Source organism: Mus pahari, chromosome 14, assembly GCF_900095145.1.
Source record: "Mus pahari chromosome 14, PAHARI_EIJ_v1.1, whole genome shotgun sequence".
NCBI lineage: Eukaryota > Metazoa > Chordata > Mammalia > Rodentia > Muridae > Mus > Mus pahari.
The window spans coordinates 84,282,326-84,310,310 of NC_034603.1; the positions used below are offsets into that span (position 1 = coordinate 84,282,326).

General features: G+C 51.8%; 1 protein-coding gene and 1 pseudogene across 1 annotated transcript in view; one reads left to right on the forward strand and one right to left on the reverse strand.

The window, feature by feature from the left end:
- Sec14l1 (SEC14 like lipid binding 1) overlaps nucleotides 1–26,991 on the forward strand; it is a 45,162-nt gene extending 18,171 nt beyond the window's left edge. The window contains exons 3-17 of the mRNA XM_021212269.1: nucleotides 8,872–9,021; nucleotides 9,116–9,247; nucleotides 10,228–10,356; nucleotides 10,720–10,957; nucleotides 11,803–11,912; nucleotides 13,391–13,580; nucleotides 15,764–15,852; nucleotides 16,830–16,900; nucleotides 17,956–18,127; nucleotides 18,397–18,531; nucleotides 20,712–20,846; nucleotides 22,805–23,056; nucleotides 24,121–24,299; nucleotides 24,545–24,646; nucleotides 26,475–26,991. Coding sequence (XP_021067928.1) covers nucleotides 8,872–9,021; nucleotides 9,116–9,247; nucleotides 10,228–10,356; nucleotides 10,720–10,957; nucleotides 11,803–11,912; nucleotides 13,391–13,580; nucleotides 15,764–15,852; nucleotides 16,830–16,900; nucleotides 17,956–18,127; nucleotides 18,397–18,531; nucleotides 20,712–20,846; nucleotides 22,805–23,056; nucleotides 24,121–24,299; nucleotides 24,545–24,646; nucleotides 26,475–26,490 — 2,100 coding nt within the window. The 3' untranslated portion in view covers nucleotides 26,491–26,991. The remainder of the gene's footprint in view (nucleotides 1–8,871; nucleotides 9,022–9,115; nucleotides 9,248–10,227; nucleotides 10,357–10,719; nucleotides 10,958–11,802; nucleotides 11,913–13,390; nucleotides 13,581–15,763; nucleotides 15,853–16,829; nucleotides 16,901–17,955; nucleotides 18,128–18,396; nucleotides 18,532–20,711; nucleotides 20,847–22,804; nucleotides 23,057–24,120; nucleotides 24,300–24,544; nucleotides 24,647–26,474) is intronic.
- LOC110331151 lies at nucleotides 2,196–2,563 on the reverse strand (annotated as a pseudogene).
- Nucleotides 26,992–27,985: the final 994 nt, after the last annotated feature.

Genomic DNA, 27,985 nt, shown 5'->3' on the forward strand with positions numbered 1-27,985 from the left:
ATTAAAGGCATGTGCCGCCATGCCTGGCTCAAGTCCCCTTTTCTTTTCCTGTGATCAGCAGCGTGGTGCAGGCACATGGCAGATGCTGACAAGCTGATGCCAGATGTCCTGGTCTGACGGTGTCTGCCAGCCCCTTCCCTTGAGTGCCGTGTGCACGCTGGGAGTAGAGCTGGTTTGTGCATGGGATGATAACTGAGTGGATGCTGGGGAGAGATGCAGAAAGGCTGTCCTAGTCAGAGGGGATGTGGAGACGTGGTGCCTATCAATTCTGTTGCTGGGTTCATGCTTACTTACATCATCCATGCCTTCCCCCTCTACCCTTCTCTCTGAGATTCTACAGATCCTAGACTAGCCTTGAAAAGGTTGTATAGCTGAGGACCTTGAATTTCTGATCCTCCTGCCTCCACCGCTTGAGTTCTAGAGTATGGCATGTGCCAGCACACCTGGTTTATGCGGTGTTAGCCGAAGCCAGTGCTTACTGTGTAGTCCTGGCTAGCCCAGAGCTCTCTCTGTAGTGAGAGGCAAGCACACTGCTGCCGGGACACCCTGGCTGACGCTCACATGGTTTTTAAAGAATTATATTATTTATTCTATCCTATAGAATAGGAAACAGGGCTTTCACAAAATCACCTTCCAGGTGCGTTTATCAGCACCATGGACTTCAGGGTTTCTCTAAGATGAAGTTCATATTTAAACTTCAAATATGCTTGATTTTAGAGGAAATGGCTTGGTGTCTGTCGGTTTTTACATGCATGTCTTTTTTTAGCCTAGGACTGAGGATGGAGAGAGGGGACGCTGCGATCACCTGGCCGACTGCCTATCCATTTAGAGTTGCGAAGCCGGCAGTGTCGAGCTGAGCTGGGCAGTGGCTGCCCTGGTTGGGCTGCGCAGGTAGAGCTGCCCAACTGCTTAGCTTCTGTGTCTCAAAGGGGCTCAAGTTTTTAGAATTTTAGTTTCTTTAAATATATTATCAAGTGTTAGCACAAAGTTGAGTACAGACTCAGCAGAGGAGCAAGAGTTTGAGGCAAGCTTGGGCTACATGGTGAGTGAGTTATCATCTCAAAGCCAAAAACTCAGTATGAGCACTGGGCTGGCTGGCCCTGGGACTGGGGACTGCCAAGCAGCCAATCCCTTCCTCCCTCCTTCCTTCTCTCTTTCTCTCTCTCCCTCCCTTCTTCCCCTCCCTCCCCCTCTCTTGCTTTTGTTTTTTGCTTATTTCCCCCAGTCAGGATCTTACTGTGTGGCCCTGGCTAGCCCAGAACTCTCTCTGTAGACTAGGCAGATTGGCCTTGAACACACACTGGCCTCTTGCCTTTACGTCCAGAACTCTCTCTGTAGACTAGGCAGATTGGCCTTGAACACACACTGGCCTCTTGCCTTTACGTCTCCAAAGTACTGGGATTAAAAGTGGCCACCTTTACTCTATGCCACTAAGCCTAGCCAGAAGTAGGTTTTTCTATGGCCTTCTGTCAGAAACACACAGGCCCAGAGAAGAATGAACTGTGATCTAAAGCAGTTTTCCTGGAGCTGTCAATATCAATGTCTAGACTTGGGTATCCGTAGGCCTTTACCCTGCCCTGTGGTACAAGGGACCAAACCCAGGCCTTGTTCTTGTAGGCAAGGGCTCCACTGAGCTACCCTGCAGCCTATGCTTTTGAGTGGCAACAATACACCAGGGTACCCGAAACATTTGGGTCCCTCTAGGAAGCTAAGTTTGATGCTGAAGTCTGAAAGCCTTCTCTGGAATTGACCTGGGCTATCAATGTTTCTTCTCCGGTGACTCTAGCTGCCATCTGTAGGCCTCTCCACAGACATTTCCACAGGACTGGCTCTTCCTCAGTAAAGGCTGGAGCCAGCCTTGCCCCAAGTGTGTGCTGTAGCGTATAGCTGAATCTGTCACATTACTGTTAAGTAGGTCACTAGCTTATCTAAGTCCCTAATACTCCTGAGTCCTCTTGTTACATCCTCCAGAGTCCTTAGCTTAGGGCCTGTGTGTCACAGGGGGTGTGCGTGTGTGCTGTGAGTGTGTGTGTACACGTGGAGGTTAGAGGACAATTCTCAGGGAATTGGTTCTCTCCTGGTACCTTGTGGAATTTGGGATCAAACTCAGGACATCAGGCCTGCATAACAGTGCCTCTACCTCTAGCTGTTTTTAAAATCAAAGTCTTTTATTGAAATTATTTTCTGGTTGCCTCTTAGCCAGCTGGGCACTCCACTACACCACTGTTGATGTCATCTATGATATCATGAGGGTGGTGGCCATCTGAATCGCAGCCCACAGATTGCAGTACCCAGGATCTGCTGGGCATTGATGACAATCTCATCACAAACGATGTTTCCACAGTGTAATGTTCTTCTGCTTGTTTTTGTCTCTTGGTGGCTTCGAGGACCAGGGCAGAGGCAGAGGGCACCACCCCAGTCTGGGCCTGTCAGTTCTGGATGGTCAGTGTCACTGTCACTGCCAGCCTTGGCAATGTCATCACCAGCCAAGGCGAATGTGGGCGCTGACCTTGCCCCCAGTGCGCCTCAGATACATGACTTTGATCTCGGGTTGAACTTGCATGGCGTGGTGGAGGCGGCTGGTGTCGGATGAACCGGGACTCGGGAAGACTGAAGAAGAAGTTGCACCGTTGCCTCCTCTTATGCAGACCCTGGTTTTGGTTTATTCTCTGAGGCAGGGTTGGCCTTGAGTAGTGGGAGGGGCTGATAGCTGAGCTCACTCTGCCTCTGGGCTGCCCTTTCCACCAGCCGTGCATCAGTGTGGCGCTAGGATGCGGGGCTTGGTGAGTCTGCCTCTTGACTGTGTTGAAGGACGGTTTCTTCTTTGTGATATTGAGTGCTTATGGTTTAGTTTATGTGCTCAGACTTTTTTCCAGGATAAACCTATGCCTGATAGTCACTTTTTTGGTCATATCTAGTGTTCCAGAACATCTCACTTTTCCAGAAAACAGCTGGCTTGGTTTGTTAGCAGAATTGGGTGTGAACACAGTTCAGTTTGGAAGGGGTTGTTCTTTAAACAGAATTTCTTTTAAATAAGTTTTCCTGGCACCGTGCAGTACTCTGCTCATTAATTCAAAGTCAGTCCGCCTTCACTAATACGGTTTTCTTCAGCACAGCGCTCGCTGTTAATATATGTCAGCATCACATCCAGAAGTTGGTTAAGAGCTGAAAGCTCTGTTGCCACCCCCTAACTGCAGGCTCAGAACCCTGTGAAGGGGAAGAGTGGGTGTGGACACGGTGGGAGGAAGAGTTATCCAGGAGGCAGCTTCCTTCTGGGGGAGGCAAGTTAATAAGGCCCTAGTGTTGTTTTTATTATTCAGACAACTGCTGCTTTAAACACAGTGCAAGCGATCACAATAGCTTTCTCTTTCCACAGCCAGCCCCCCTTAAAGGGAGCATCTCTTGCTGAAGAACTGATGTGTACGAGCTGTGCTCTGTTCAGCCCCTTGACTCATTTGCTGAATACTGGGCGTGCTTGGGAAACTGGGCGTGCTACAGACTCGAGGCTAGGGAGGCTCTGTGGGGTCATTGCTGCTCCTCTGGGTCTCCTGTCAGAGCAGAGCCCATGAGGCCCTTGGGCTTGTACAGAGCCTTGAAAGCAGGAGGCTTCCTGCTGCTAGACTTGGTGTGCATGGGCTCTATGCCACTCCAGCCTATGGACTGGAGCTGGACACGATCCTGTGAGAGGTACCACTCAGCAGTCCTACCCTGGGGCGGAGCTTCGACAGACACCCGGGTGGGGTTTCATGTGTAAAATGTAGCAGTGTTACCTTTAACCAGCCACAGGAAAGACAGTACATTCTGTGTTAGTGTCCCTCCCTCTCTCCCTCCCTTCTCCCCTCTCCCTTCCTTCCTTCTTTCCCTCTTTCCCTCTCTCCTTCCTTCACAAAAGGAAGAAAATTTAAAAAAAAGACCCATAGCTGTATCCATACGAGTGCATGTGCAGCCATTGAGGGATACCCTAGCCCTGGGTTCTGGGTTGGTTTGGTTTTTTGTTTGTTTGGTTTTGGTTTTTCTCCTTTTTAAATTTGAGATGCTGGCCAACCGAACCGAGGGCCTCACGCACACTGTGAAGGTGCTCTCCTCTAAGGCTTAGCCCCGACCTGTCCCTTCAGCTCCGTCTTACTTTATGTTTTGAGTTAGGGTCTCACTACGTTGTCCAGGCTGCTCTTGGACTTGTGATCTCCTGCTTCTGCCCCTGAGCCCCTGAGCCCCTGGCATTGCATCCTAGGCAGGCTCCTGGCTTCCTGTTTGTGTCAGTGTGTTTATATTCTGGCTCAGTGCAATACAGCCAGGGCGACACAGAGAAACCCTGTATGGAAAAATGGAGAGAGGAGGAGGAGGAAGTTTCCCCGCATAAAGCTCTTTCTTTTCCTTTGAATATTTTCTCCAATTTTTTTTTGTTATTAACTCTCTCATCTTTTTGTTTTGGGAAATTTCCACTTGTAAGACATTGCTAGAGAAGAACAGTAAACACCATGGCAGTCCTCCACACTTGTGTGGCAGGGACAGTTGAGGACAAGTTACATCTATACTGTGATACTTTAACTACTGAAGGATGGGGTTTCTGAGAGGCCATTCTCCTGAATACTGAGATCGATCCCAGCCCGGCCTTTGAAGGACGGTAGTGATGCTGTTGCTAACCGTGGGCTGCTGCCTCCGTGCCCCCGAGCTTCCTGGGTGGCTGCCCATCGGTGTTCCAGGGTAAGGTGGAGGCCCCACTTTGCCCCCACAGCCCTGTAGACTACAGTGTTTTCAGCCATGTATGTTTCTGTTGACTCGTGAGACCTTGACACTGTATTTCATTTTTATAAGTTTAATGTCATGTGTCTGGTGTTTCACCTGCAAATGTCTGTGGACCACATGCTGGGGTCTCCTAGAACTGCAGTTACAGATGGGTGTGAGCTGCCAGGTGGGTGCTGGGGACCAAACCTAAGTCCTCAGCAAGAGCAGCTGGTGCTCTTAACCTCTGAGCTCTCCACCCATGTTTTATTATTTATTTATTGGTGGTGGGGTGGGGTTGTTTTGGTTTTGCAAGACAGGGTTTCTCTGTGTAGCTCTCTGGCTGTCCTGTCACTCACTGGGTAGTCCAGGCTGGCCTCAAACACACAGAGATCTATCTGCCCCTGCCTGAATGCTGGGATCAGAAGCATGTACCACACTACCCAGCCCTGATTTTTTTTTTTTTTTTAAGTAACAATTTTAACCTTAGAATTTTATAGGATTAGGAATTTTCTGAATTTCTTCTCATGAGTAGTGGAGAGTGAACCTGGGTTCTGCACACCACTCTGGTGTCCTGCTGTTGCTTCCCGGCCCTCCATTGGATAGAGCTAGTGGAAGTAACAGGTTTTCATGAGGCCGGCTTGCCTCTGCCTTCAGGGGCTGCTTAGCAGCTTGCTCAGAGCCTCACAGGTTGTTGCTGCTGCTGCTGCTGTTGAACACTAGCCGCTGGTGCCTGTGAGCTCCAGAGGAGGAGTTCACAGCAGCCTCCGCAGGCCCCTTCCCCTTTCCCCTTGGTTAGTCTCCTGTGCTGATAGTGTGCAGGACTTGTTGCCCGTGGTGACTGAGAAACAAAGGTTGGACTCATTGGTTTGCTTAGGAAGCGATTTTTCCATAATAAAAAAATGTTTATTAACAAAGAGCTTGTTTCAGGCATTGAGGTTCTTATTTTCCCAGGAGCAAATGGAGAAGTGGGATTTGGTCCCTGCCCTGTGGTTGGTACTGCTGGGAGGCCAGACGGGAAGGGGCATGGAGAGAGGAGGGAGCCGGAAAGCACTCTGCACGCTGGCAAGGGAGACTCTGTACCTTTAGCCTCTCCTGAGCTGGGTGCCCAGGTGGCACCTGGCTGGTTACCTTGAGGTACAAGGGAGGGGCTCTGCCTTGTGAGAGACTGCACAGGTGGTGACTCCCTAGGCAGTGAACGGGTTTCGGTTACAAGCCCTGCTGTGTAGGTGTGTCCACACAGCTTCTAGAAGAGGAGGCAAGGCGGCAAGGCGAGGCATGGTGGCACACACCTTTCTCCTAACACTTGGGAGGCAGAGGCAGATCCGCAGAGGTCGGGTCTCTGAGTTTGGCCACGTAGAGAGACCCTGTCTCAACTCCACACTCCACCCCCACCCCCAATGTAATGATGTGTTCTGAAAGTGGCTCCTTTAGGTGTTGACAAAAAAAGAGCTGCCATTTCTTGGTAGATGACTAGTTGCTCTCTCTTAAGAGCTGTAATCCGGAGCCCTTGTGTCCTTGGTTTCTTGGTATGTCAGTGACAGGAGGTATGGCTGGCTCGCAGTCCCTTCCCACTGCAGAGCTTTCAGGGTACGGCACAGAATTCTTCCCTGGAAGACTTGGTCCGTCATGGCCTCCTGAGGCTTGTCCCTGGAATGATCTGGCAGGTAAATGAGCATCCCAAATGCTAGTTGTGCATAGAGAGATACCTACTGTGTGACATGTGACATCCTGGCAGTCATGGAGTTTGGGATACATTTGAGTGGAGGAGAGAAAGAGTCGGTGTACAGCTAACCCTGTATGCACCATCAGTGTCGTGCAGGCTGCCTTCCTGCCAAGTTGTCTTCGCATGCTCCCCCAGTCTCAGAAAGTGAGACTCTATTGCTATTGGCACTTCCTTCTCTCCCCAAGAGGTGGCCAGGGCTGCTGTGGCCTAGGGAGGACATTGTCAGAAGGACCCAGTTCTTCCTGCAGCATTGTCACTTCCTCCATTGCCTGCACCCTGGGATACAGCTGCAGGTCCCGGTCCTCACTGCTGACTGTAAACAGAGCTCTCTGGACTTGAGCCCCAGTGAAAACCCAAGACCTGTCCTGTGTCCACACATTCCTGCCCTGCCAGGCTGGTGCTCTCTCCAGCTCCTGTGCTGTGCAGCACCTTTGCAGTCCTGATCCTCTGCAGTGTGGTGCTCATTCCCGCCTGCTCTTCGTGCCTTGTAGCTGCCTACTACGGTGCCTCCTAAGTACCTCAGATGGATGTGACCTACAGCTTCTCAGAGCAGATGTGGTGATGATCTTGGATAGCCGGTACTGAATTGAGTCCTTGCCACAATCCAGGTGGAGTGGTCCTGCCATACTCACTGCCGAGGTTGCCTACGGTCAGATGGGCAGACCTGGTGGGGGAGAGGCAGCCGCCTTCTGCACCCTAGGCTGTGCTTTCCAGGCTGTCGAAACAGCTAGTGTGGTTTTGACCGTCGGCACACATTTCCTCCTTAAATACTCAGTTAAGATGAAACATCACCATAAAATGCTCTCCCCGTTTTTAGTTAAACACTGCCAGTCTTGTCGTAGTTGCTTGCTGTACCTTCTGCATAGAGGAAGCGCTCTGTAGAACAGGTACGGGGTTTCCTGGGCCTGGACAGAGGCCTGAGGTGTGAGTGTGTCCCAGGACGGAGGCCTGAGGTGTGAGTGTGTTCTCTCAGTTGCGCAGAGTTAGCCCTAAGTTTGGTGCTTTGGTGCATTCTGTAGAATTCACACATTACATCACAAGCTTTTCCTTCCCTTGATTTTTGTTTTGAGTTCATTGTTGATTCACAATATATTAACATAATTGGACATAATACTATAGTAAGCTTCCATGAGCTCTTCAAACCCATTGCCACATGGTAACACGTTGTAGAGGCACGTCCATCCTCAGGGTTGGGGTGGCAGCCGCTCCATGTGTACCTGTGTCTTTCTCATGGCCCCTAGTTTTCAGTATCTCTAATTCTGTATAAAGTCAAGGTCGTTCTTAGCTACATAGTGAGTTTGAGGCCAGTGTGGACTTGTGAAACCCCATCGCAAAGCAAAACAAAGCAAATAGGAAAGGTGGATTCCAGCCGGTGTGGCTGTTTGGGCTGTGGACACTCCACGCACGAAGGTGGAGCTTTTTGTATGTGTGTGTTCTGAAGGACATGGAGTTCATGTTGTGAGCTTGCATATAGACTGTTGGTGACTTCATGATCAGAGTTCAGGTTTGAGAAACATGCCTGCTTTCCTGATTACTCGCATCTGGTCACAATCTTGCCAGCAATATTGTCTGAAATATTTTTCTCTCCACATCCTCCCTGGTGTTCAGTGTGTATTGGTGTTTGTTTCTGCTGTTTTGATGGTGCACAGTTGTGTGGTTCTCTGTGTCTCCCAGTGGCTGCTTTCTCTGCTGCTCATTTCTCTATGGAGCTGTTTGCCCTGTCTATGTTCCTTGGGAAATTGTCCCTGTTTCCCCCTTTTTTGAGATGGTGGTCTTGATGTTTAGTACACTCAGGACTTGAACTCATAATCCTCCTGCCTCTACCTTCCAGGTGTCGGAATAGTGGACATGGACCATAATGCCTAGCTTTCCTTTGTGTTCTGATTGAATTCTAATATTGAGAGGGTCTTGGTTGTTTTAGATCATGGCAAATATTTAACAAAAAAATTCCATCCTATTTTTTTCTTCCATTTAATTCTTTCTACATTTGTCGAAAATGATTTAGGTTGAACCCAAGATGCAGCTCAGTTGAATGGGTTCTTAGCATGCATATGCTCAACTGAGCTGCATCTCGGAGGAGAAGGATCGATGAACTGGGTCTGTTTGCCCACTGGCCTGCGTCTCCAGCCATATGATGCCAGCTTGAGGGGACCCTTCCTGTTTGTTGTCTTTCAAAGTCACGTTAGCCATGTTGGTTCTTTTGACTTGCCATATAGAGTTGAAGGTCATCTTTCATTTAGTACTAGAAAAGCCTGCTGGGCGTGGCACTGTGTTGAACACACATGCCTGCATGGGCAAAATCGCCATCCTCCGGAGGTCAGGGCTCCAGTCCATGAACCTGGATTGTCTTCTCTCATAGGATCAGCTAAGGTGCAGCAGCAACGGCTGTCATTCTTTTCTCTGTCACTGTCATCTGTCCTCAGGCCTATGAGAGGAGGTTTCCTACATGTCCTTTGATTCCAATGTTCGTGGACAGTGACACTGTGAGTGAATTCAAGAGTGAGGATGGGGCTCTTCACGTCATCGAGAGGCGCTGCAAGCTGGATATAGATGCGCCCAGGCTGTTGAAGAAGGTAGCTGGGGAAGGACACCGTGGGGTCTGAGGGTGAGCTCATGCGCGCCATGACCGGGAACTGACCGCCCTCCCTCCTTGTCTCTTCTTCACAGATCGCAGGAGTCGATTACGTTTATTTTGTCCAGAAAAACTCCCTGAATTCTCGAGATCGCACTTTGCACATCGAGGCCCACAATGAGACATTTTCTAACCGGGTCATCATCCATGAGCACTGCTGCTACACAGTGAGTCGTGGCACCAGCTCGCAGGGGCCCTGAGACCAGTGGGGACAGCAGGGTAGGGTGGCGCTCTGTCCTTCAGCCACTGCTGTTTCTCCTTTCAGATGAGTGGTACAGTGGGGGCTTGGTGTGGCACTGAGGGGAGGGTTGTCGTAGCGTGACAGTCAAGGCTGCCAACTGATGGTGTGACAGCCCTTTTTTCTGTACCCTATCTTGGAATTTGCCATGTAGACCAGGCTAGCCTTAATTTGCCATTTCTTCTTGCCTTGTCTTCCGAGTGCTGAATTACAAGTGTGCACCATGACACTCAGCTCCTGATTCATTTGCTTTGTGTTTTAAAACAGGGTTTCACTGTGTTGCCCTGGCTGGCCTGAATTCCCTATGTAGAGTGGGCTGGGCTGGAACTCACAAAGGTCCAACTGCCTCTACCTCCCAAGGGCTCAGACTAAAGGCATGTAGTACCAAGGCCAACTTCCTGATTGGTTAGGGTTAGGGTTAGGGTTAGGGAGGGTCCCTCCGGAGGGTCCCTCCCTCCTCGTGCACCAGCCTTCCACTGCTTGCTGTGCCCAGCATCCAGCCAGGCCAGTTTGCTGGCCCCTCCCCCACCTTGGCCTTTCTCCATAGCACTGCCTCCCAAGTAGCCATGTGACTCTCATATCTGCAGTGTCTCTGTCCCTGGAGCCTGACCGGCACAGAGTGTGGCTCTTCTGTTCATGTGGAGCCACCGCAGGTGCTGGGTTAGTTAGCGGATGAGAAAGCCAGAGGTGAAAGCTGTAGTCAGGCACTCAGGGACGGTCCTGAGACAGTTATTAGCGCCTGTGCATGTCATCTGTGTCTGGGTAACTTTGTGCCATGCTTTCCTCGTTCCTCATGGCAGTGATCTCATTAAACATCTCTCCCCTGGGTGCCGGTCGGCTAGCCAGGGCACAGACAAGTGGGGGTCTCCATGGCAAGCATTACTGGGAACGACTTCTCTCCGCCTGCAGGTTCACCCTGAGAATGAAGACTGGACCTGTTTCGAACAGTCTGCAAGTTTAGATATCAAATCTTTCTTTGGTTTTGAAAGTACAGTGGAAAAAATTGCCATGAAACATTATACAAGCAACATTAAAAAAGTGAGTGGCTTTCTGGGAACTTTATGGAAAAGGGAGGTGGGAGTCTCTGAGCGAATGACCACAGCTCGTGCCTTCCTTAGTCTTTGTTTACTTGTGGAGACAGATTTCCACATTTACTTAAACTCATAATCCTGCTTCAGGCTCCCAAGCAAGGGTTACAAGTGTGTATCATGTCACCCAGTGAGAACCATTGCCTGGGTGGGTAGGCGGGGCTGGGGATTGGATTCAGGGCCTTGTGCATGAAGCCAGCATTCCACCATAGCGCTTCCTCCACAGCCCCCAACTACCTGTCTGGGTGCTGCTGTATAGACTGGGGAGTCTGGCTGTCAGATGCATGCTCACCCTAGCTGTCTTACCTTAAAGGGGAAAGAGATCATTGAGTACTACCTACGGCAGTTGGAGGAGGAAGGCATCACCTTCGTGCCCCGCTGGACCCCGCCCCCCGTGGGGCCCTCATCAGAAACATGTTCATCAAGCAAGAATCAAGTCACATCTGCAGCCGTCCTTGTCCCAGACGCCGCCGCTGTCATGGAGGGGCTGAGTGGGGAGAGCCTCAGTAGCCCAGGAGCAGCGTCTGAGGCCGTGGTGGGAACCCCTGATGGTGAGCCTGGCCCCGCCGAGGGGAATCAGGGGCTTCTCTCCTCTCCACGGCTCTGCCCAGCCTTGTCTCCTCAGGCAGTCCCTCTTGCACAGAAGAGAAAGTCTGTCTGCTTCAGGCCTTGCCTCTGACACTCCCACTTAGAGAAGGCACACTCACTTTCCTCTTGTTTAAACAGAGTTATTTCTAATGTCCATGCCCTGATCGGTGGCGGTCAGTGACTGACTGTAAGGCACTGTCCTGTCCACAGCTTTCCTGTCACAAGGCTCCTGTGCATCCTGTGTGGTTCCTCTCAGTGCTCGGTGACAGGTTTTATCCCTTTAGTCATGACTGCTTCAGGCTGGAAATAGCTTCAGGTCATATTTAGGTCCATTGAGGCACAGAGCAGTTGAGAGCCTTGTCAGTGGTCACACTCACAGCTAGTGGGTGGCTGGGCTAAGAGTGCATTTACAGTGGCTGGGCCCAGGGCTGTGGCAGAAAATCAGAAAAGAGACATTGGTAGAGTGTCTTTCTCTTCCGTCTGCTCAGCTTCGGTCGGTGCTGGGGAAAGGGCAGCGCTCTTGACCTCAGGCGGTCGAAGATACAGTGCTGGCTCTGTGGAGGTTGGCCTGTCCTGATCAGCGCTGGGTTACAGGCAGAGGGCTGGAAAGAGGCTTGGAACCTCCGGGGCTTATCTTGATCTCATCTTAAAGAGGCTTACTTACCTGTGCTTATCAGCGATGCCTCCCTAAACACCCAGGGTGGCTGCCAAGCCGCTGCCCCGCTCCCAGCACACCCTGCCCACACCAGCCTGGCAGAAGGGCTCCAGGTTCTCTGTGGTAAATAACGCTGTGCGCATTAAATTCCAGATAAATTAGATGCCGACTACATCAAGAGATACTTGGGTGACCTGACTCCCCTCCAAGAGAGCTGCCTGATTAGACTGCGCCGGTGGCTCCAGGAGACACACAAGGGCAAGGCGAGTGTCACCTCTTCACTTCCATCCCGAGCGGATGTTCTCCAGCTCCTTCGGTCCTCACAGCCCTGTGGAAGGATGAGCGCAGTGTGGGAAGCAACTCGGAGGGAGGGGTTAAGCATGTAGCAGAGGCCTGGGGGCTGATAAAGCAGGATACTCTGCTCCAGCACCCACAGGCACCTCGTGCCCCCTTCTCCCTTTGTTTTTTGAAAGAAATATAGGTAACTGGTTTATTAGGGTGAGAACTAACTTTTCTTTATGTATTTAAATTGTTTATTTTTTTTATTTATGCATGTGTGTTTCCTACATTCATGCCATGTGCATGCAGTGTTTGCAGAGGCCAGAAGAGGGCATCATAGTCCCAGGGCCTGGAGTTACAGATGGGTGTGAGCAGCCCTGTGAGAGCTGGGAATTGAACCTGAGTCTTCAGGAAGAGCTGCTGAAGGCCTGATGGCTGAGCAGTCTCTTCAGCTCCCCCTTTCTTTTCTGGGAGAGTCTTACTCTAGTGGCAAACCTTCAAAAAAATTCTTCTTTAATTATTTTATGTTTATGGGTATTTTGCTTACATTTATAACTACTGATCTGCATCTCAGCCCCAAATACTTGAAAACTTTTGATCCTTTTGTATCAGCCACCCAAGTGCTGGGATGATGTGTGTGCACCCTCCTTCCTCACCCGCACTCTCACTTCCGCATGACTTTGGTTCTTTTCCAATGGTTGATGCCAGGTCAGCAGGACTGCTTCACCTCAGACGGCCAGGAGGGGCCTGAGAGGCATGGCTCCCACACACTTCCTGCTCTCCTGAAGCCTCCACTGCCCTCATTCCTGGGTGTGTGGCCCCCCGAGGGAGTTACCTAGTCCAGAGCAGGCTGGGAACACAGCCCCAGCTCTGTTCTTCACTCGGGCAAGAATCCCGTGGATTGATGGCAGTGGATCCTAGAGAATATTCTGGTGTGCAGCACCGCCATCGTGTCCACACCAGCATCCGAAGTGTACTGTGTGCCGAAAAGCGAACTTGCTGCCAGGGTGTAGGACTGAAGCGGGAAGTTTAAGTCTGTTTGCAGCCAGGTGTGGTGGTGTCTGTCTGCCCTTAGTCAAGGCAGAGGCGAGCGGGTCTAACTAGTGAGTTCTCTCCAGAGCGTCATAGTGACACCCTGTCTCCAAAATAGCCAAACAACACAGAGACCAGTTTGCCTCCTCCAGACGGGACTTTGCTGGGCTGAAGCAGAGCGGCCTGGATCATTACCCCAGCCCTCCTAGGTTGTAACATTACTCTGCAGGCTATTGTAGCTTTGTCAAAATGACTACTGGGGTGAGTTTTCTGGCAAGGGACGGACCCTGGGTCTTGTGCATGGGGAAGCTGTGCTCCACAGTGCGCCAACCTAGGAGCATGGCCTCTCAGCGACAGTTGGCAGGGTTAGGTCAGGGTTTGATCTATTGCCTAGCTACTCCAGGCCCCTTAAAACCCTTTGTTCTCCTAGATCCCAAAGGATGAGCATATTCTTCGGTTTCTTCGAGCCCGAGATTTTAATATTGACAAGGCCAGAGAGATCATGTGCCAGTCTTTAACCTGGAGGAAGCAGCACCAGGTGGATTACATCCTGGACACTTGGACTCCGCCCCAGGTCCTTCAGGACTACTACGCTGGGGGCTGGCATCACCATGACAAAGGTAGGTGACCCTGAGCATGCTCACAGCACTGCGCTGTCTGAAGGGGCCACCTGCATAGCAGTCTGTAGCCTACAATGACAGTGGGCGGGGCCTTTCCAACACGTGACTGGCTGGTGAGACCCTTCTTGAAGCCCATTCACACCTAAGCCTGAGCAACCAGGCATTGGGAAGGGGGTCAACTGCCTCATCTTCTGCTCGAAGCCTAGTTGAGAAAGCAATGAGTGTGTGCTAGCTACACTTCAGTCCCACGGCGCTGACTGGACGGCAGTGACCGCCACCTTTATAGTAGCTGAAAGCTGCCTGGTCTGGTCTCTGCTGTAAAGGGTTGAGTCACAGCCAGGTATGTATCGGCCGCCAGCTCCAGGGAGCTCCCTCAGCTCCCACACCTGCCTCAGCCCTGTGGGAGAATACACCTTGTTAGCCAGGCCCAGAGCTGGCCAGCTGTGGAGAGTGGAGGTGTAGCCCTGCAGATGTGACAGGGTACCGGTGGACAGTGGAGGTACAGCCCTGCAGATGTGACTGGTGGAGAGTGGAGGTGTAGCCCTGCAGATGTGACAGGGAACTGGTGGACAGTGGAGGTACAGCCCTGCAGATGTGACAGGGTACTGGGTACTGGGAACTGTGCCTTTGTCCCCTCAGTCATGTCCTTTCAGATCAGTGGTTCCTGGAGAGCTTGGTTTTTAACTTTGTGAACATAGTTCTCCAGGTTGAGTGCAGCTTTATTAATTCTTGCTTTTGTTTTAATTTTTGCTTTGTTTTGTTTTTTTGTTTTTCGAGACAGGGTTTCTCTGTATAGCCCTGGCTGTCCTGGAACTCACTCCGTAGACCAGGCTGGCCTCGAACTCAGAAATCCACCTGCCTCTGCCTCCCAAGTGCTGGGATTAAAGGTGTGTGCTACCACCACCTGGCTTATTTTAATTTTTTAAGACAGGGTTTTATGTAGCCCAGGTTAGCCTTGAAATCTCTTAAGTAGCTGGCAGGGTCTTTGATCTGTTGAATCAGTTGATTTTGTCTTTAATATTGTATACAATTAAGGGGTGATGGTAACTTTAGGGTTTCTGCTGACAAAGGGGCTAACCTTGAATCCATGATCCTTCTGCCATAGGTTCTTGAATGCAGAGGCATGCTAGAGACACTACAACACACATGACTTTATTTTTTATTGAAAATTTTTATTGAAAGGTTAGAAAGTTTTTGTAGTAAGATATTGACAGACCAGTTGTGGTAGCTTATTTCTCTAATCCAGCATTTAGGAGACAGGCAGATTTTGAAGCCATTCTGGACAGTACAGCTAGAGTTATAGGTGAGACTGTGTCAAACAGAAGATTGACAAATGGGTTTCACTAAATGTCAGAAGAGCCAGGTGTGGTGGCTAATGTTTCTAATCCCACCCCTTGAACAGCAGATGGAGGGGATTTCTGTAAGGTCAAGGTTGGCCTCAGCCAGAACTCCACAGTGAGGTCCTGGGCTTCAGGGGAAAGTTCTGCAGGAGGCAGATGTGAGTCCCAGGCACAGTGAATTGGTGTGTTGAGGAGGCTGATCTCAGTGTCACCCCCTCGCATGGCCGGGGTCCAGGGCCACTTCTGCAGGATGTGCCGTGGGCCAAGAGCTTCTCTAGTCCAGTGGGTCATCACAGGCTACAGTGAGCCAGGCGGCAGCGCTGGCTGGGGGACTTCAGGGTTTCCAATATCCATCCCTAGGGAGGAAAGATGGCTTTTTAAAAATCTTGACAATAATTTTTAAATAATTTATGGAAAAATTGTTTTAGAATTAAACAACCAAAACTGTGTACTCATACAAATGACGTCCCTGTAGTGAGCACTGAGCTTAGCGGCACCCGTGTTCAAACAGGTTGGGGAGCCAGACAGGCTGCACCCCAGTTCAGTCCCCCTCGGCCTGGCCAGGCAACAGCTTGAGCCCCGGGGACCGGTGGTTTGCTGTCAGCTGATAGCTTTTGTATCTGGGTAGGTGCTGCCCTGCCAGACCCATCCTGACACAGAGGCCAGTCTTCCTCAGAGTAGGCCAGAGCCCTATGTGTATCTCAAGCACAGGGGAGTGTCCAAACCCAAGGTGTCACAGTCGAGGGGCCTTCTGCACATAGCTGCATCCTTAGCCCATGAGGGCTCTTAGAGATGCTTCCTGCCACTCACTCACTACAGCTTCTTCCTTGCCTTCGCTTGCAGATGGACGACCGCTGTATGTGCTCAGGCTGGGCCAGATGGACACCAAAGGCTTGGTGCGAGCTCTCGGAGAGGAGGCCCTACTGCGATACGTACGTGCTCAGCTGGGAGTGCAAGGCCGGAGGCTGGCCTTGTTTTTGTTGCCAGCGGGACTGGGCACCACGGCGGGCTACTCAGACAAATGTGCAGTGCTCCACACTTGGGGAGATGTGCTCTACATAAGGGCTTCTTAGGAGGGGACACACACACATGCACACATGCACGCATGCACACGTACATGCGCGAAAGCCTCAGGAGACAGATCTGCCACCCCTGACTTAGAGCGGTCACCCATGTCACCCCTCTTACCAGACCTCTTCTGCTTACCCTTCGCATTCCCAGGCCGATGGCCTCTCATAGACCACTGCGCTGCCTGACCCCAGCCCACCCTGTCTCTCCCTAAGACACTGCACTCCCGGCTCAGAGAAGAACCTGCTCAGTTTGAAAACAAAGAATTGGAAAGGCAAATCCCATCTCCCCACCATTCACAGCTCTTTTTTTGCTGTGTATTCTTGTAGATACCCGGGCCTCAGCTGCAGCTGCATATGCGCGCACGTGTGCGTGGGGACACACACACACACACACACACACACACACACACACACGAATAAACTCACGCACGCGCGCGCGCACACACACATAGACTCGCGCGCTCGTGTGCGCGCACACACACACCCACACCCAATGCCACTCGTGCATGCTCAGTTTCTCCCCCCCCCTCCCCAGTCTCCTACTGTCCCACATGAGCCTGTTCTGCAAACACCCCCTTATCATGCCCAGGTGACTTGAACTGCCACTTTCTTAGGGCCACCTGCTTTGTCTGCTGTTGCTGCTCCTGTCTATTCTCTGCAAGGGAAATGTTTGTTGTTGCCGTGTGGGGTGTGAGGACAGTGCCTGAGGTCCCACGTGCACCTGTCATCTTGCCTTAGTTCCTCTATGTGGAGTCTGATGTTACCTTTGCCTTTATGTGGAGTCTGATGTTACCTTTGCCTTCTGGGACTGACCTTGCCGTCACGGCCTTTGCTTACAGGTTCTTTCCATAAACGAAGAAGGCCTGAGACGATGCGAGGAAAACACCAAAGTCTTCGGCCGGCCAATCAGGTGGGTGGCCTTGGCTCCTCTCTTCAGCATGTAAAGAACTGGAACTAAATCAACTATTTTCCGTTGCTCTTGGCACCACAGTCTGATGGTTACCATTTACCACATGCTCTAGAAGGTTGAAAAGCAAGTGATAAGGTCAATGGCAGGGTTTGTATTTGTCACCCTGATGTACCAGTCTGCATGGCCCTAGGAGCCATCACAAACCCCAGGTTTTTTTTGTTTTTGTTTTTTTGTGTTTTTTTTGGTTTTCAAGACAGGGTTTCTCTGTACAGCCCTGGCTGTCCTGGAACTCACTCTGTAGCCCAGGCTGGCCTCGAACTCAGAAATCCACCTGCCTCTGCCTCCCCAGTTCTTTTTCTAATTCTTTTTCTAATTCTTTTCTGTTGTGAAATGGCCAGAGAAAACCTTTTAAGAAAAGCCAGGCATGATGGCTCAGGCCTGTAATTCCCACACTTGAGAGACAGGAGGAGTGAAGCTCAAGGTCATCTTCACTCCGTACAGTTCAAGGCCAGCCCAAATCACAAGAGACCCAGTGTCAAAGAAAGTGGGCCACGACTCGGGCTGAACGGTGTCGGTCCTGCCAGGCCAGGGTGCCCAGGGCCCTGCTCACAGATGCTTGTCCTGCTGTCTCCTGAGCCCGCGCTAGACCTGTGGGTATCGCAGTTACCACGGCTCATGCTGTGTATCAATCCCTGCTGTCTGCTTTGGCAAAGTCCAGGGAAGTGGCACCAGCTTGCTCAGCACTGAGCAGGTCTGAGGGGCTCTTTGGTTGTTTAGTTGGAGTTTCAGAGCTAGGGTCTCATTAGCCCAGGCTGTCCTTGACCTCCTGAGCACTGGAATTTGAACAGTTTGTAGTCTGTCTAGAGTTCATCTTGTAGTTCAGGTGTTTTCCTATTCTGTTGAGCTTCTGTATTTCATACACATAGATGCAAATAAGGGGTTATAGCACTTTAATTTTTTAAAATTGGTATATTTGGGAATGGCTGTAAATGACTTTTATATCAAAAGAAGAAAATTAAATCCATTAAAAAAAAAAGTCTTCTTATAACCTGTAGCTCATGGACCTGCTTGGTGGACCTTGAAGGACTGAACATGCGCCATCTGTGGAGACCAGGGGTCAAAGCCTTGCTGCGCATCATCGAGGTGGTGGAGGCCAACTATCCGGAGACGCTGGGTCGCCTCCTCATCCTCCGAGCCCCCAGGGTCTTCCCTGTCCTCTGGACGCTGGTGGGTTTAGACGTTGTTCTGTAGCCTGCAAGGCCTTCTCATTCACGCCTCCCACTGCAGTCTCAGCTGGGCAGGGGAAAGCAGATAAACACACAGATATGGGGGATAGAGCGGGGTTTCCTGGGGCCTCAGTGCTCAGACAGGAGACTCACAGAGTGTGTGACAGCTGTCACCTGTCACCTCACCCACGCATGGGGTCACACGCAGGCTTACTCTCTGAAGCTCATGGCTCCCCAGATGAAATTACTGTTGTGTCCGCTCACTTGCAGGTTAGTCCATTTATTGATGACAACACCAGAAGGAAGTTCCTCATTTATGCAGGAAATGACTACCAGGGCCCAGGAGGCCTGCTGGATTACATCGATAAAGAGATTATTCCCGATTTCCTGAGTGGGGAGTGCATGGTATGTATGGGCAAGAAGGTGCACATGGTAGCATGGTTTGCACGGAAGGGTTTCTGACCTGTTGGTTGGACTGCTGGCTTTATTTCATCGAATACCATATTTGGGCTTCTGGCTGACATGGCTGAGCCACTGGGGACTTTGTTGATGGTGTACATTTGCATTAACACTTGGGAGGATTTGTTACCGGGCCCCGAGCGAAGCACAGCTTTCTTTATTCACACAGCATTGTGTGACTCACGTCTCGACTGCATCAGGAGCTACACATTTCACAACTACGGCTCTTTACATGATTCTGTGTGGGGTGTGTGTGTGTGTGTGCACATGGGTGCGCATTTTCGTGTATAAGCACGTGCGGTATGTGTATCTGTGTATGTGTGTTTGTGTGTATACATGTGTGTGTCTGTGTGCAAACATGCATGCATGTGTGTAAGTGTATAGGCCCAAGGTTGACTCTGTTGGTCTCCACCTTGTTATTTGGGGCAAAGTCACTCATTTTAACCCAGTACTCACTAATGAGGTGAGTCCACGTAGCCAGCTTGCTCCAGGATCCCTCCCTCTGGTCTCATGAAGTGGAATTACAGCAGGCTCCCCTGCCCACTCAGCATCTACAGAGGTGCTGGGGTCCAGAGCTGGGCCTCACAGTCCTGTGACCTACACCTCATCTTTAAGAACACTTGCAAGGGGTTGTTGCCTTGTCTCCAAGGTGGAGTTCTCCTAGATTTAAGTAAACAGACAGGATGTTCAAAGCTGGGAAGCGGAAGAGGTGCTTCTCTGTTTGTAGGTTTGGGGTTTAAGAAGTAAGGCAGTGGATAAGTAGCCAGAGCCCTCTGTTTGCAGACCCTGGGCTGTGGTGCAGGAGCCTGATGCTAGGACAAGAAGGCTCATGCCTAGCAGCTTGACAGGAGGATTCAGGCACTAGAGGCACACAGCACACAGTAGGAGTGCAAGCAGCAGGGAGTCAAGGTCCTTAGCAGGCTGTCCCACTGGATGGTAATGTTTGTCTCCTGAGGGGTGTGCCCTGGGATTTTTTCAGTGGGATTTTTTTCTCCCAAATGGCTGGAGGAGTTTAGAAAAAGGAAGAGGGAGGCTTTATTTCCATGAGGGAGATTGAAGAGGCCATCAAAGTAGAGTGCAAGTGATCAGGGGCGAGGTTGGCTCAGGTGGGCTGTGGCCCCTTGCTGCCGTCAAGGGGGAGCGCGCATCCCAAGCAGTTATGACAAGAGTTGAGGGAGGAATCACTCACAACTGTCCTCATCCCTGTGGACAGAGGGCCTCGAACTTCCCGGCCAGCCTGGTACTGGTTGGTTGGTCGCTGGTCGGTCTGTCTGTCTTCCTTGAGATGCAGTCTCAGTATGTAGCCAGGCTGGCCCTGAACTCACAGCCCTCTGGTCTCAGTGTTCAGTACTCAGAGTGCTGATTGCAGGCTTCACTGGCAAGCCTGTTCCATGCCAGTGTTTGTGACTTTAGTGACTGCAGGGACATGGTGCCGTGCTACAGGCTGAGGACTGTAATCTTCCTTTCTGAGGAGTGGCTTCAGGGTTGATAATCTAGGGAGTACTTAGATTTTATGCACCTGAGGTGAGTTTGTTTTATTTAAGGTCAATTAGAAAATGTATAGTAAGAATAAATTCTAATTCAGCGTAGCTTTTTCAAGTAAATTCAAAAGAAATAGTCCCCGTTAACTCTCAGCTGATTCATTCATTGTTAGGCCTGGGTTACATAGGAAGTTTGCTTTCTTCTATCTTGGTTATAATTTCTTCCTTCTTTTTTCTGGTGCTGATAAAACCGAGAGCCTTGTGCATATCAGGCAGCCCTGTGCCACTGAGCTGCACCCACAGAGAGATGGTAGTTTCTGTGGCTAAGGAATAAAGCTAATGGTTGACTGTCCTGCAGTGCAGTATGAGTTCTGTTAATTCTCTTGTAGATCATCTTAGTAATTGAGCTCCATATCTCATGCTTATTAGTGTGAATCCTGTGGTAAGGCAGCGTCAGCTTGTTCTCATTTATTCAGAGTGAAAACACGTGTGTTTAAGTGGACTTTACAAATATTTTGCTAAGTACTGCAGACTATTTGATAACGTTGCCAGTGTTCTGTCTTCTCAGCCACTCCAGGAGATGGGTATGGGGTGAGCAGCGGTCTGGCCTCTGCACAGCTCTCACGGCCGTGTTTGCCTTTCCAGTGTGACGTGCCAGAGGGTGGACTGGTCCCCAAATCCCTGTACAGGACTGCAGAGGAGCTGGAAAATGAAGACCTGAAGCTCTGGACGGAGACCATCTACCAGTCTGCCAGCGTGTTCAAAGGAGCCCCACATGAGGTGCCCACCTTGCGGCCTCTTCCATGGGAGACACCCTCACCACCACCTGGCACTTCCCCTCCGGGTCCTTGGCTTCTTTTTCTGGTCTTGTTCTTTAGGTTTAGTTGGCACTGATGTCAGTCAGTCAGTGGCAACACTGAAGGGTAGGGTTGCCTCGGAACGACACTTCTGTCTGCCCAGAGCATTTTGAAAGCAGATTAGCCCATTGACGCTATTCGTGGACCTGACCCAGAGTGTGGCTCGCTGGGGAGGGTTGTTTCCCGATCCTGCATTTAGTTGGATGGTTTTCTGGAACACATTTCGCTTACTCTTCTGGTCATTTGTGTTTCTGTCTTTGCTGCTGTTTGTCAGTCTGGTGGAAGGAGGGGAGCTGAGTCCTCTTGTTTCCCTCCTGCCGACATGGGTGTGGTGGCAGGTGCAGCAGCCGCAGTGGCCCTGTTTGACATGTCCTCTAGCCTGTCCACGCGGTGTGACATTGCTGGCTCACCCTTTGCCTCGCTCTGGGGCAAGTGTGTTGCTCGGTGTTCCTGGTGGGAGGCAGTGCTTTTGACGGAACAGGCCCATCTGTCACTGCGGCTGGCTCATTGATGACTTTCTGCAGTGGCGATTTCCATAACTGGTGTGTCTTCCCCAAGTGCTGCAGGTAGATAGAGGCAGGCTGAAGAGTGGGCCTGGGGCTCTGCTAAGAACAGTCAGGCGCAGGTCCTGTGTGCCTGCCTCCCTCCCTCCCTCCCTCCCTCATTGTCCAGTCCAGTGCAGGGAACCTTGGACCTTTGTCCCAAGACTCTCTCTCCTTTATTCCTTACATAGGGATCTTTATGTAGGCTGGGTGGAGGGGCCCTGCTCACTATTTATTAGGCAGTTGTCTGTCAAATTTATCTTGTTGCAAGGCTCAGGGCTTGTAGTGTTTGCTGTGAGTCACACAGCCCCTGTCACTGTTGGGACAGTAACCACGCCCTTCTGCCTTGGGGATAAGTACAGCGGAGGCGGCACTGCCCAGACTGAAGGCTGATGCCGGGTCCTGGCCAGAGCTGCCTGTGGGGAGCTGCTCGGATGAAGGGAATGTGCTGCATCCTTTAGTGCACCTCCTGCTTTGAGAGGGGCCATTGTGGCTCTTGGATCTGCTGTTATGCCCTTCAGAGGTCATGGAAGGGTTAGGGGAGCAAGGCAGTGGACTGCACAGCCACTCCTGCAGTGCGGCCTCACATCCTCCTCACACACACACCTCCTCACAGACCTGCTCCGTCCCTCTTGGACACTTGAGGTTGATGCAGGATAAATTCCAGGTTTGGGGTTGACGCTCTGCATCCCTAGGGGCAGTCACCCCAGGACACAGCTGACCTCGCCACCCACTTGTGTGCGTCCGTTCCCCTCAGCACCTTGTGTGGCAGCTAGCACTGCACTCTGCACTCTACCCCACCCTTCTGTGTGTGCTGCCTTGGTGCTCCCAGCCTGAGGCGGTTCACAGAGTCTCCCATCCATGCTTTTTTGACTTGTGGGGAAGTAAGGAGGCTCTCCGGTTGCTCGCGGTCAGGAACACTGCTTGATAGAGTGCTGGATACCTTGGCAGGTGGGCTTCTAGATGGCTGAGTGACCTGTGGCAAAGAGAAGTGCCCATGTGATCTCTCCTATTCTCTGCCAGCTCACACATCTGAGCCAGAGAGCCCCCGAAGAGCCCATTCCTGCCCCAGCTGCCAGGCCCTGTGCCCCAGCGCTCACTCACTGCCAGGCCCTGCGCCCCAGCGCTCACTCGCTGCCAGACCCTGTGCCCCAGCGCTCACTCACTACCAGGCCCTGTGCCCCAGCGCTCACTCACTGCCAGGCCCTGTGCCCCAGCGCTCACTCACTGCCAGACCCTGTGCCCCAGCGCTCACTCACTGCCAGACCCTGTGCCCCAGCGCTCACTCACTGCCAGGCCCTGTGCCTCGGATTGGTTGCTGAGAGAGTTTCTTTCTCAGATTCTCATTCAGATCGTGGACGCCTCCTCAGTGATCACCTGGGATTTTGATGTGTGCAAAGGGGACATCGTCTTTAACATTTATCACTCCAAGAGGTCTCCCCAGCCACCCAAAAAGGACTCGCTGGGGGCTCACAGCATCACTTCCCCAGGAGGGAACAACGTGCAGCTGATAGACAAAGTCTGGCAGATGGGCCGGGACTATAGCATGGTGGAGTCTCCTCTGATCTGCAAAGAAGGAGAGAGTGTGCAGGTAAGCCTGCCAGCCAACATTGCTGCATACTCTGTTCTAAGAAGGTGGTATCTGGCCCTCTAGCCCATGTGGCTTCTGCCACCAGGAGAATGGCACAGGTGAATTGCCTAGTGCCAGAAAGACTCAGGATGCCCCAGGGCACAGAGGGAGGAGAAGCCCAAGACCTGAGTGATGAGCTTAGTAAAGTGTGGGTTTCCCCAGAAGTGCACGTGCACTCAAGTGCCAGGTGACAGGGAAGAAATGCTTTGTAGGTACACATCTGGGTTTCAGGTGACTGAGACGTGACTAGGCTTTGCCTCCAGAGGGAAGTCACATGGACAGAAGCAAGAAAGGAACATGCAGAGGGCACTGTCTGCTCTTGCTAAAACCCATGACAGCTCTATACTGCCAGGGTTCCTGTTGGCCCCTGTGGCTCTCTGTGTGTGCCGGCGCCTGCACACCTCTGGCACTGAATGCCCACTTACTTCCTTTCCTCCTGCAATGCTTCTAACCGTACAGTGGCCGCCCGCTATCTGTCCTCCAGCTGAGGTTTTCAGAAGCCAGCTACCAGTGTGTGCGCTCTGTGACGCAGTGTAAAGGGAGTCTTCCCATCTTAAAAGTTGGCTCTGCCTCTGGATCTTTAATCCAAAATGGAAGAAGTCATTGGAACAGATTGCCTGGGTGTGCTAGGAAGATGACAGGAGAGTGGTAGAGAAGCTGTTCCCTGACCTAGATGTCTCTGTCAGAGAGACGGGCCCTCGTGACAGCCCCCACCTGGCAAGGCACTTTCAGCCTGGTGCTCTCTGAAGGGTGCAGGTTGCTGAGGGTGGTAGACATGGTGCATGCTGCCTTCCCAAAACCTGACAGACCATCACACAGGTTGCCCCAGTGGGTGGAGACAGCCAATAGCACAGGCTGCCTCAGTGGGTGGAGATAGCCGATAGCACAGGCTGCCTCAGTGGGTGAAGACAGCCGATAGCACAGGCTGCCTCAGTGGGTGGAAGGGCATCCATCACTAGGCTGTTGGCTCAGGACACCCCTCCCCTTGGCAGAATGCCCTGAGTTGCTGTTGTTCACTGTCGCAGGGGTCCCATGTGACCAGGTGGCCAGGCTTCTACATCCTACAGTGGAAATTCCACACCATGCCAGCATGCGCTGCCACCAACCTACCCCGAGTGGACGACGTGCTGGCCTCCCTGCAGGTCTCCTCCCACAAGTGCAAAGTGATGTACTACACAGAAGTGATCGGCTCTGAGGATTTCAGGTTTGTGTCTGAGAGGGAGGCCCTGGCAGCAGGGACTACTTGTTCACAGCCTGCAGCTCTCTGTAGGAAAGGGAGTGTAGCACTTGCTAAGTGCAGTGTCACCCACTGGGCAAACTACGGGATTCCTCCAGTGATACTCATGTCCTGTCCCTACTTTACAAGGGCCGATGGGGGAGGAACAGATAGAGATGCTCGGGGCTCAGGGCAGCTCCTCACCCCTGGTTCTTTGTTGGTTCCATCTACAGAGGCTCCATGACCAGCCTGGAGTCCAGCCACAGTGGGTTCTCACAGCTCAGTGCCGCCACCACCTCCTCCAGCCAGTCGCAATCCAGCTCCATGATTTCCAGGTAGTGCCGCGAAGCCTGCGCCTGCGCAGAGGGCGGGCGCCCCGGCTGCTGTGCTCCGCCCACCCCAGGATGTGCAGACTCCACCCACCCCTGGATGTGCAGACTCCTCCCTCTAGATAGCAGCTAGATCTGCAGATGGTCACTAGTCACTTGGTCCCCAGACCATTCTGAGAGGTAGTTTTAACTCTACCCCTAACTTTAACTCAATAGCCATAGATTTTGTATACAGCGTGCACAAAATCAAACCAGGGCACAAGGGCTCTCGAAAGAAAAGTAGTTTATCTACAGGAAGAGACTGACTGGTCTCAATTGTCGATGCAAAAAATGTTTCCAACAAACTCCACCTTGTCCACTAGTGAATGACTTGTGTGACACCCTGCAGAGACGCGCCACCTCCTCCTCCACGGAACCAAAGCTGCGGCAGGCAGCCCTTAAGCTGCAGCGGAGTCCTCTCGGCTCCCTGTTAGTGGAGGTGGCCTGTGGATCCAGGACAGCTCTTGAGGTCCCTTTCCTCTAACGACTTGGCAGCCTGCAGGAGCACCCAGTGCTGGGGCAGAGCCAGCCTGTTCCTGAGCAGACACTGCAGCCCAGGAGGGGCTGCCAGGGCTCCTCATGAATCCTGACAACACCACCATCATTAAACATTGCTTTCTCTTTCCTCCTCTTCAAATCTTTTGATATTTTTCAGAGCAAAATTTTTCTGTCCGTGAACTTGGTGGAGGGGGTGGGGAGGGTTCTTTCCCTCTGCTGAGTGCTGCCTTGCCTTCTGCAGGAGGGTGGCTCTGTGCCCTCAGCACCCAGGGTTCTCAGTCCTCCCAGCAGCACCCAGGGTCCTCAGTCCTCCCAGCAGCACCCAGGGTCCTCAGTCCTCCTAGCACCCAGGGTCCTCAGTCTTAGCACCCAGGTTCTCAGTCCTCCTAGCACCCAGGGTCCTCAGCTCTCAGCAGGGTGTTTGGAAGCAGTAGGTCACACTTGCCTTTGGAAGTGTGGCAGTGCAAACTAGCAATGCTCTCCAGGGCGGTGCATGGCTTGCAGTGGCCTTTGGCATGTGGGTGGATGTTGGGTATGTGTATAGGTCCTGTGTGTGTGCATGAGGGAGTGGGCGTAGCTGGGGAGGGGCTGCAGAGCTGCCCTTGTTGTGTCTGCGTCTCATAGAAGTGGGTCAGAGCCTGGGGCTAGTTTGCTTTTTTTCTTCTTTCTTTTTTCTTTTCTTTTCTTTTCTTTTTTCTTTCTTTTTTTTTTTTTTCCTGATCCTGACTTCCCAAAGCCTGCTGTTGGGGCAGATCCTCGCTTTACAGCTTTTATGGGGAAAGCATGCTTCTTAAAAGCTGTCTAGAAGTTGCAGGCGACTGATCTCCAGAGGAGGGGGGCCCAGGATCTGTTTGTGTGTGTGGTAACAGTATCTAAAGATGTGTGCCAAATCCGTGTGGCCAGGAGTGTATATGGCGGGAGTGGACGCCTGTATAGCTGCTGATCTGGGCACTGGGTGGCTGGCTGTGTGGTTTGAGAGCTATGTAGAGGCTGTGGCATGTCAGCAAGCATGAGGAGAGACGACACAACAGCCTGGCTTGGCCGATGAACCCCCTGGCTCCTGGCACCCTGAGCCATGCTTGAGCCTCTGGTTGGTGGCCTTTCTGGCCCACTGCCATGCATTTCCTGTCTGCGGGAGCGCTTGTACACAGCACAGCAGGGCTGTAGCTACCGCGTCCATGCTGCTTCCAGTCAGGGCTTCCCAGCTCCGAGTGAAAGGACCTGAAGATGCCCCTGCTCTCTCTCTCTTCCCTCTCCCTTTCCCTCTCCCTTCCCTCTCCCTTTCTCCGTGCCCCAGATGGCGATTTTGCTGACATCCTCCAAGAAAGCGCTTCACTCGACAGCCCACATGTGCCCAGAGATGTTTGTAGACCTATCTGAGTCGCAGCCATGTCCCAGGCTGAAGAGCTGTTCCCCTTAAGTCCATGCAGAAGTGACACTGTTGAGCCCCCCAGAGCTGAGAGCATCTTTAAGAGCTCAAAGCACACAACTGCACACTCACAGGCCCTCAGCTTCCCCGAACCACAGGGCACTGGCTGCCCTGTGAGGGGAGGCTGGCTATGAGGTGACCGTGTGGCTCGCACGCAGGGCTGCTCCTCCCAGTGCCCAGCACCTCCTAAAATGCTGCTCCCTCCACTCTCTGGGCTCTCCCTGTTTCTAGTGTTTTAACCCATTCTCCTTCCTGAATCCACTCTTTGCATATCAGATTCTGTAAATGTTTTGTAAACATATTACCTCACTCTTGGTAATACAATACTGATAGTCTTTAAAAGATTTTTTTATTGTTACAATAATAAATGTGAACTGTTTAAGAAGAGTGTCCTTTTCTTCTCGGGAGGTCCCTAGGAAGACTAGAGATTAAGAAGAGAAGCTGCCCGTGCCCCAAGGCAAGGGGAGACCAAGCGGCTGAGTGGATGGCCGGCAGTCACCCTGTGCCTCTCGAAGGCCTGCTGTGCGGATCAGCACATCAGACATGTGCTGCAGAGTGAGTTCTAGGGATAGCCCGGGCTACATGCCAAAACTCCGCCTCGCAGCCTGGCTTTCGGTATCATTGTATTACTTAATAGTAACATAGATTTCTCCAAGCAGGTGACTCTAGAATTCAGGACAGTAAGCAGGGATGGACCTGGGGAGGCTAGAGTGACCTCATCTCGGCTCTCTTGTTTCTGGGGTCTGCAGAGGCAACAGAGCCCAGGACAGCAGGGCACAGGTCTGGGAGCAAGGTCATCACGGTCTTGCCAGGGTGCAAGGTCAGAACCTCCTCAAAGGGAAGGGCAGTCGTTGTCCTCAATCTGTCCTTAATGGGGCACAACTGGGGTCTGATCATGTAGAAAGCAAGAGACGCCTCATTGCCTGGCGTGTGAACCCTGCAGAGTGATGATTTTGCCCCAGGCAGTAAGGCTGGGATATGGCCGGACACCCCATCTGACGCGTCCTGCTGAACTTGCAACCGGAGGAAAGACTTAAGATTGGTCAGGGCAAGCCTGTCTGTCCTAGCCTTGGCTCCAGGGTCACATTTGGTGGAAATGAGAAACAGCCTAAGAACACGCAAGGCTTAATTGCATCTAACCCAGAGTTCTGTATGGACTGTTCAGATATGACCACCCTGGATTGGCATGCCCTAACTAGGCCAGGTTGCTAACATGCGTTCATCCTGAATGACACCATGTTTTCATTGACAGGGTTTTGGCATGTAGCCCAGGCTATCCTAGAACTCCTCAGGCTGGGCTGACTTGAAACTCACTATCCTGCCTCTGCCTCCCAAGTGCTGGTATTACAGGTGTAAGCCACCATTACCACCAGCCCCAT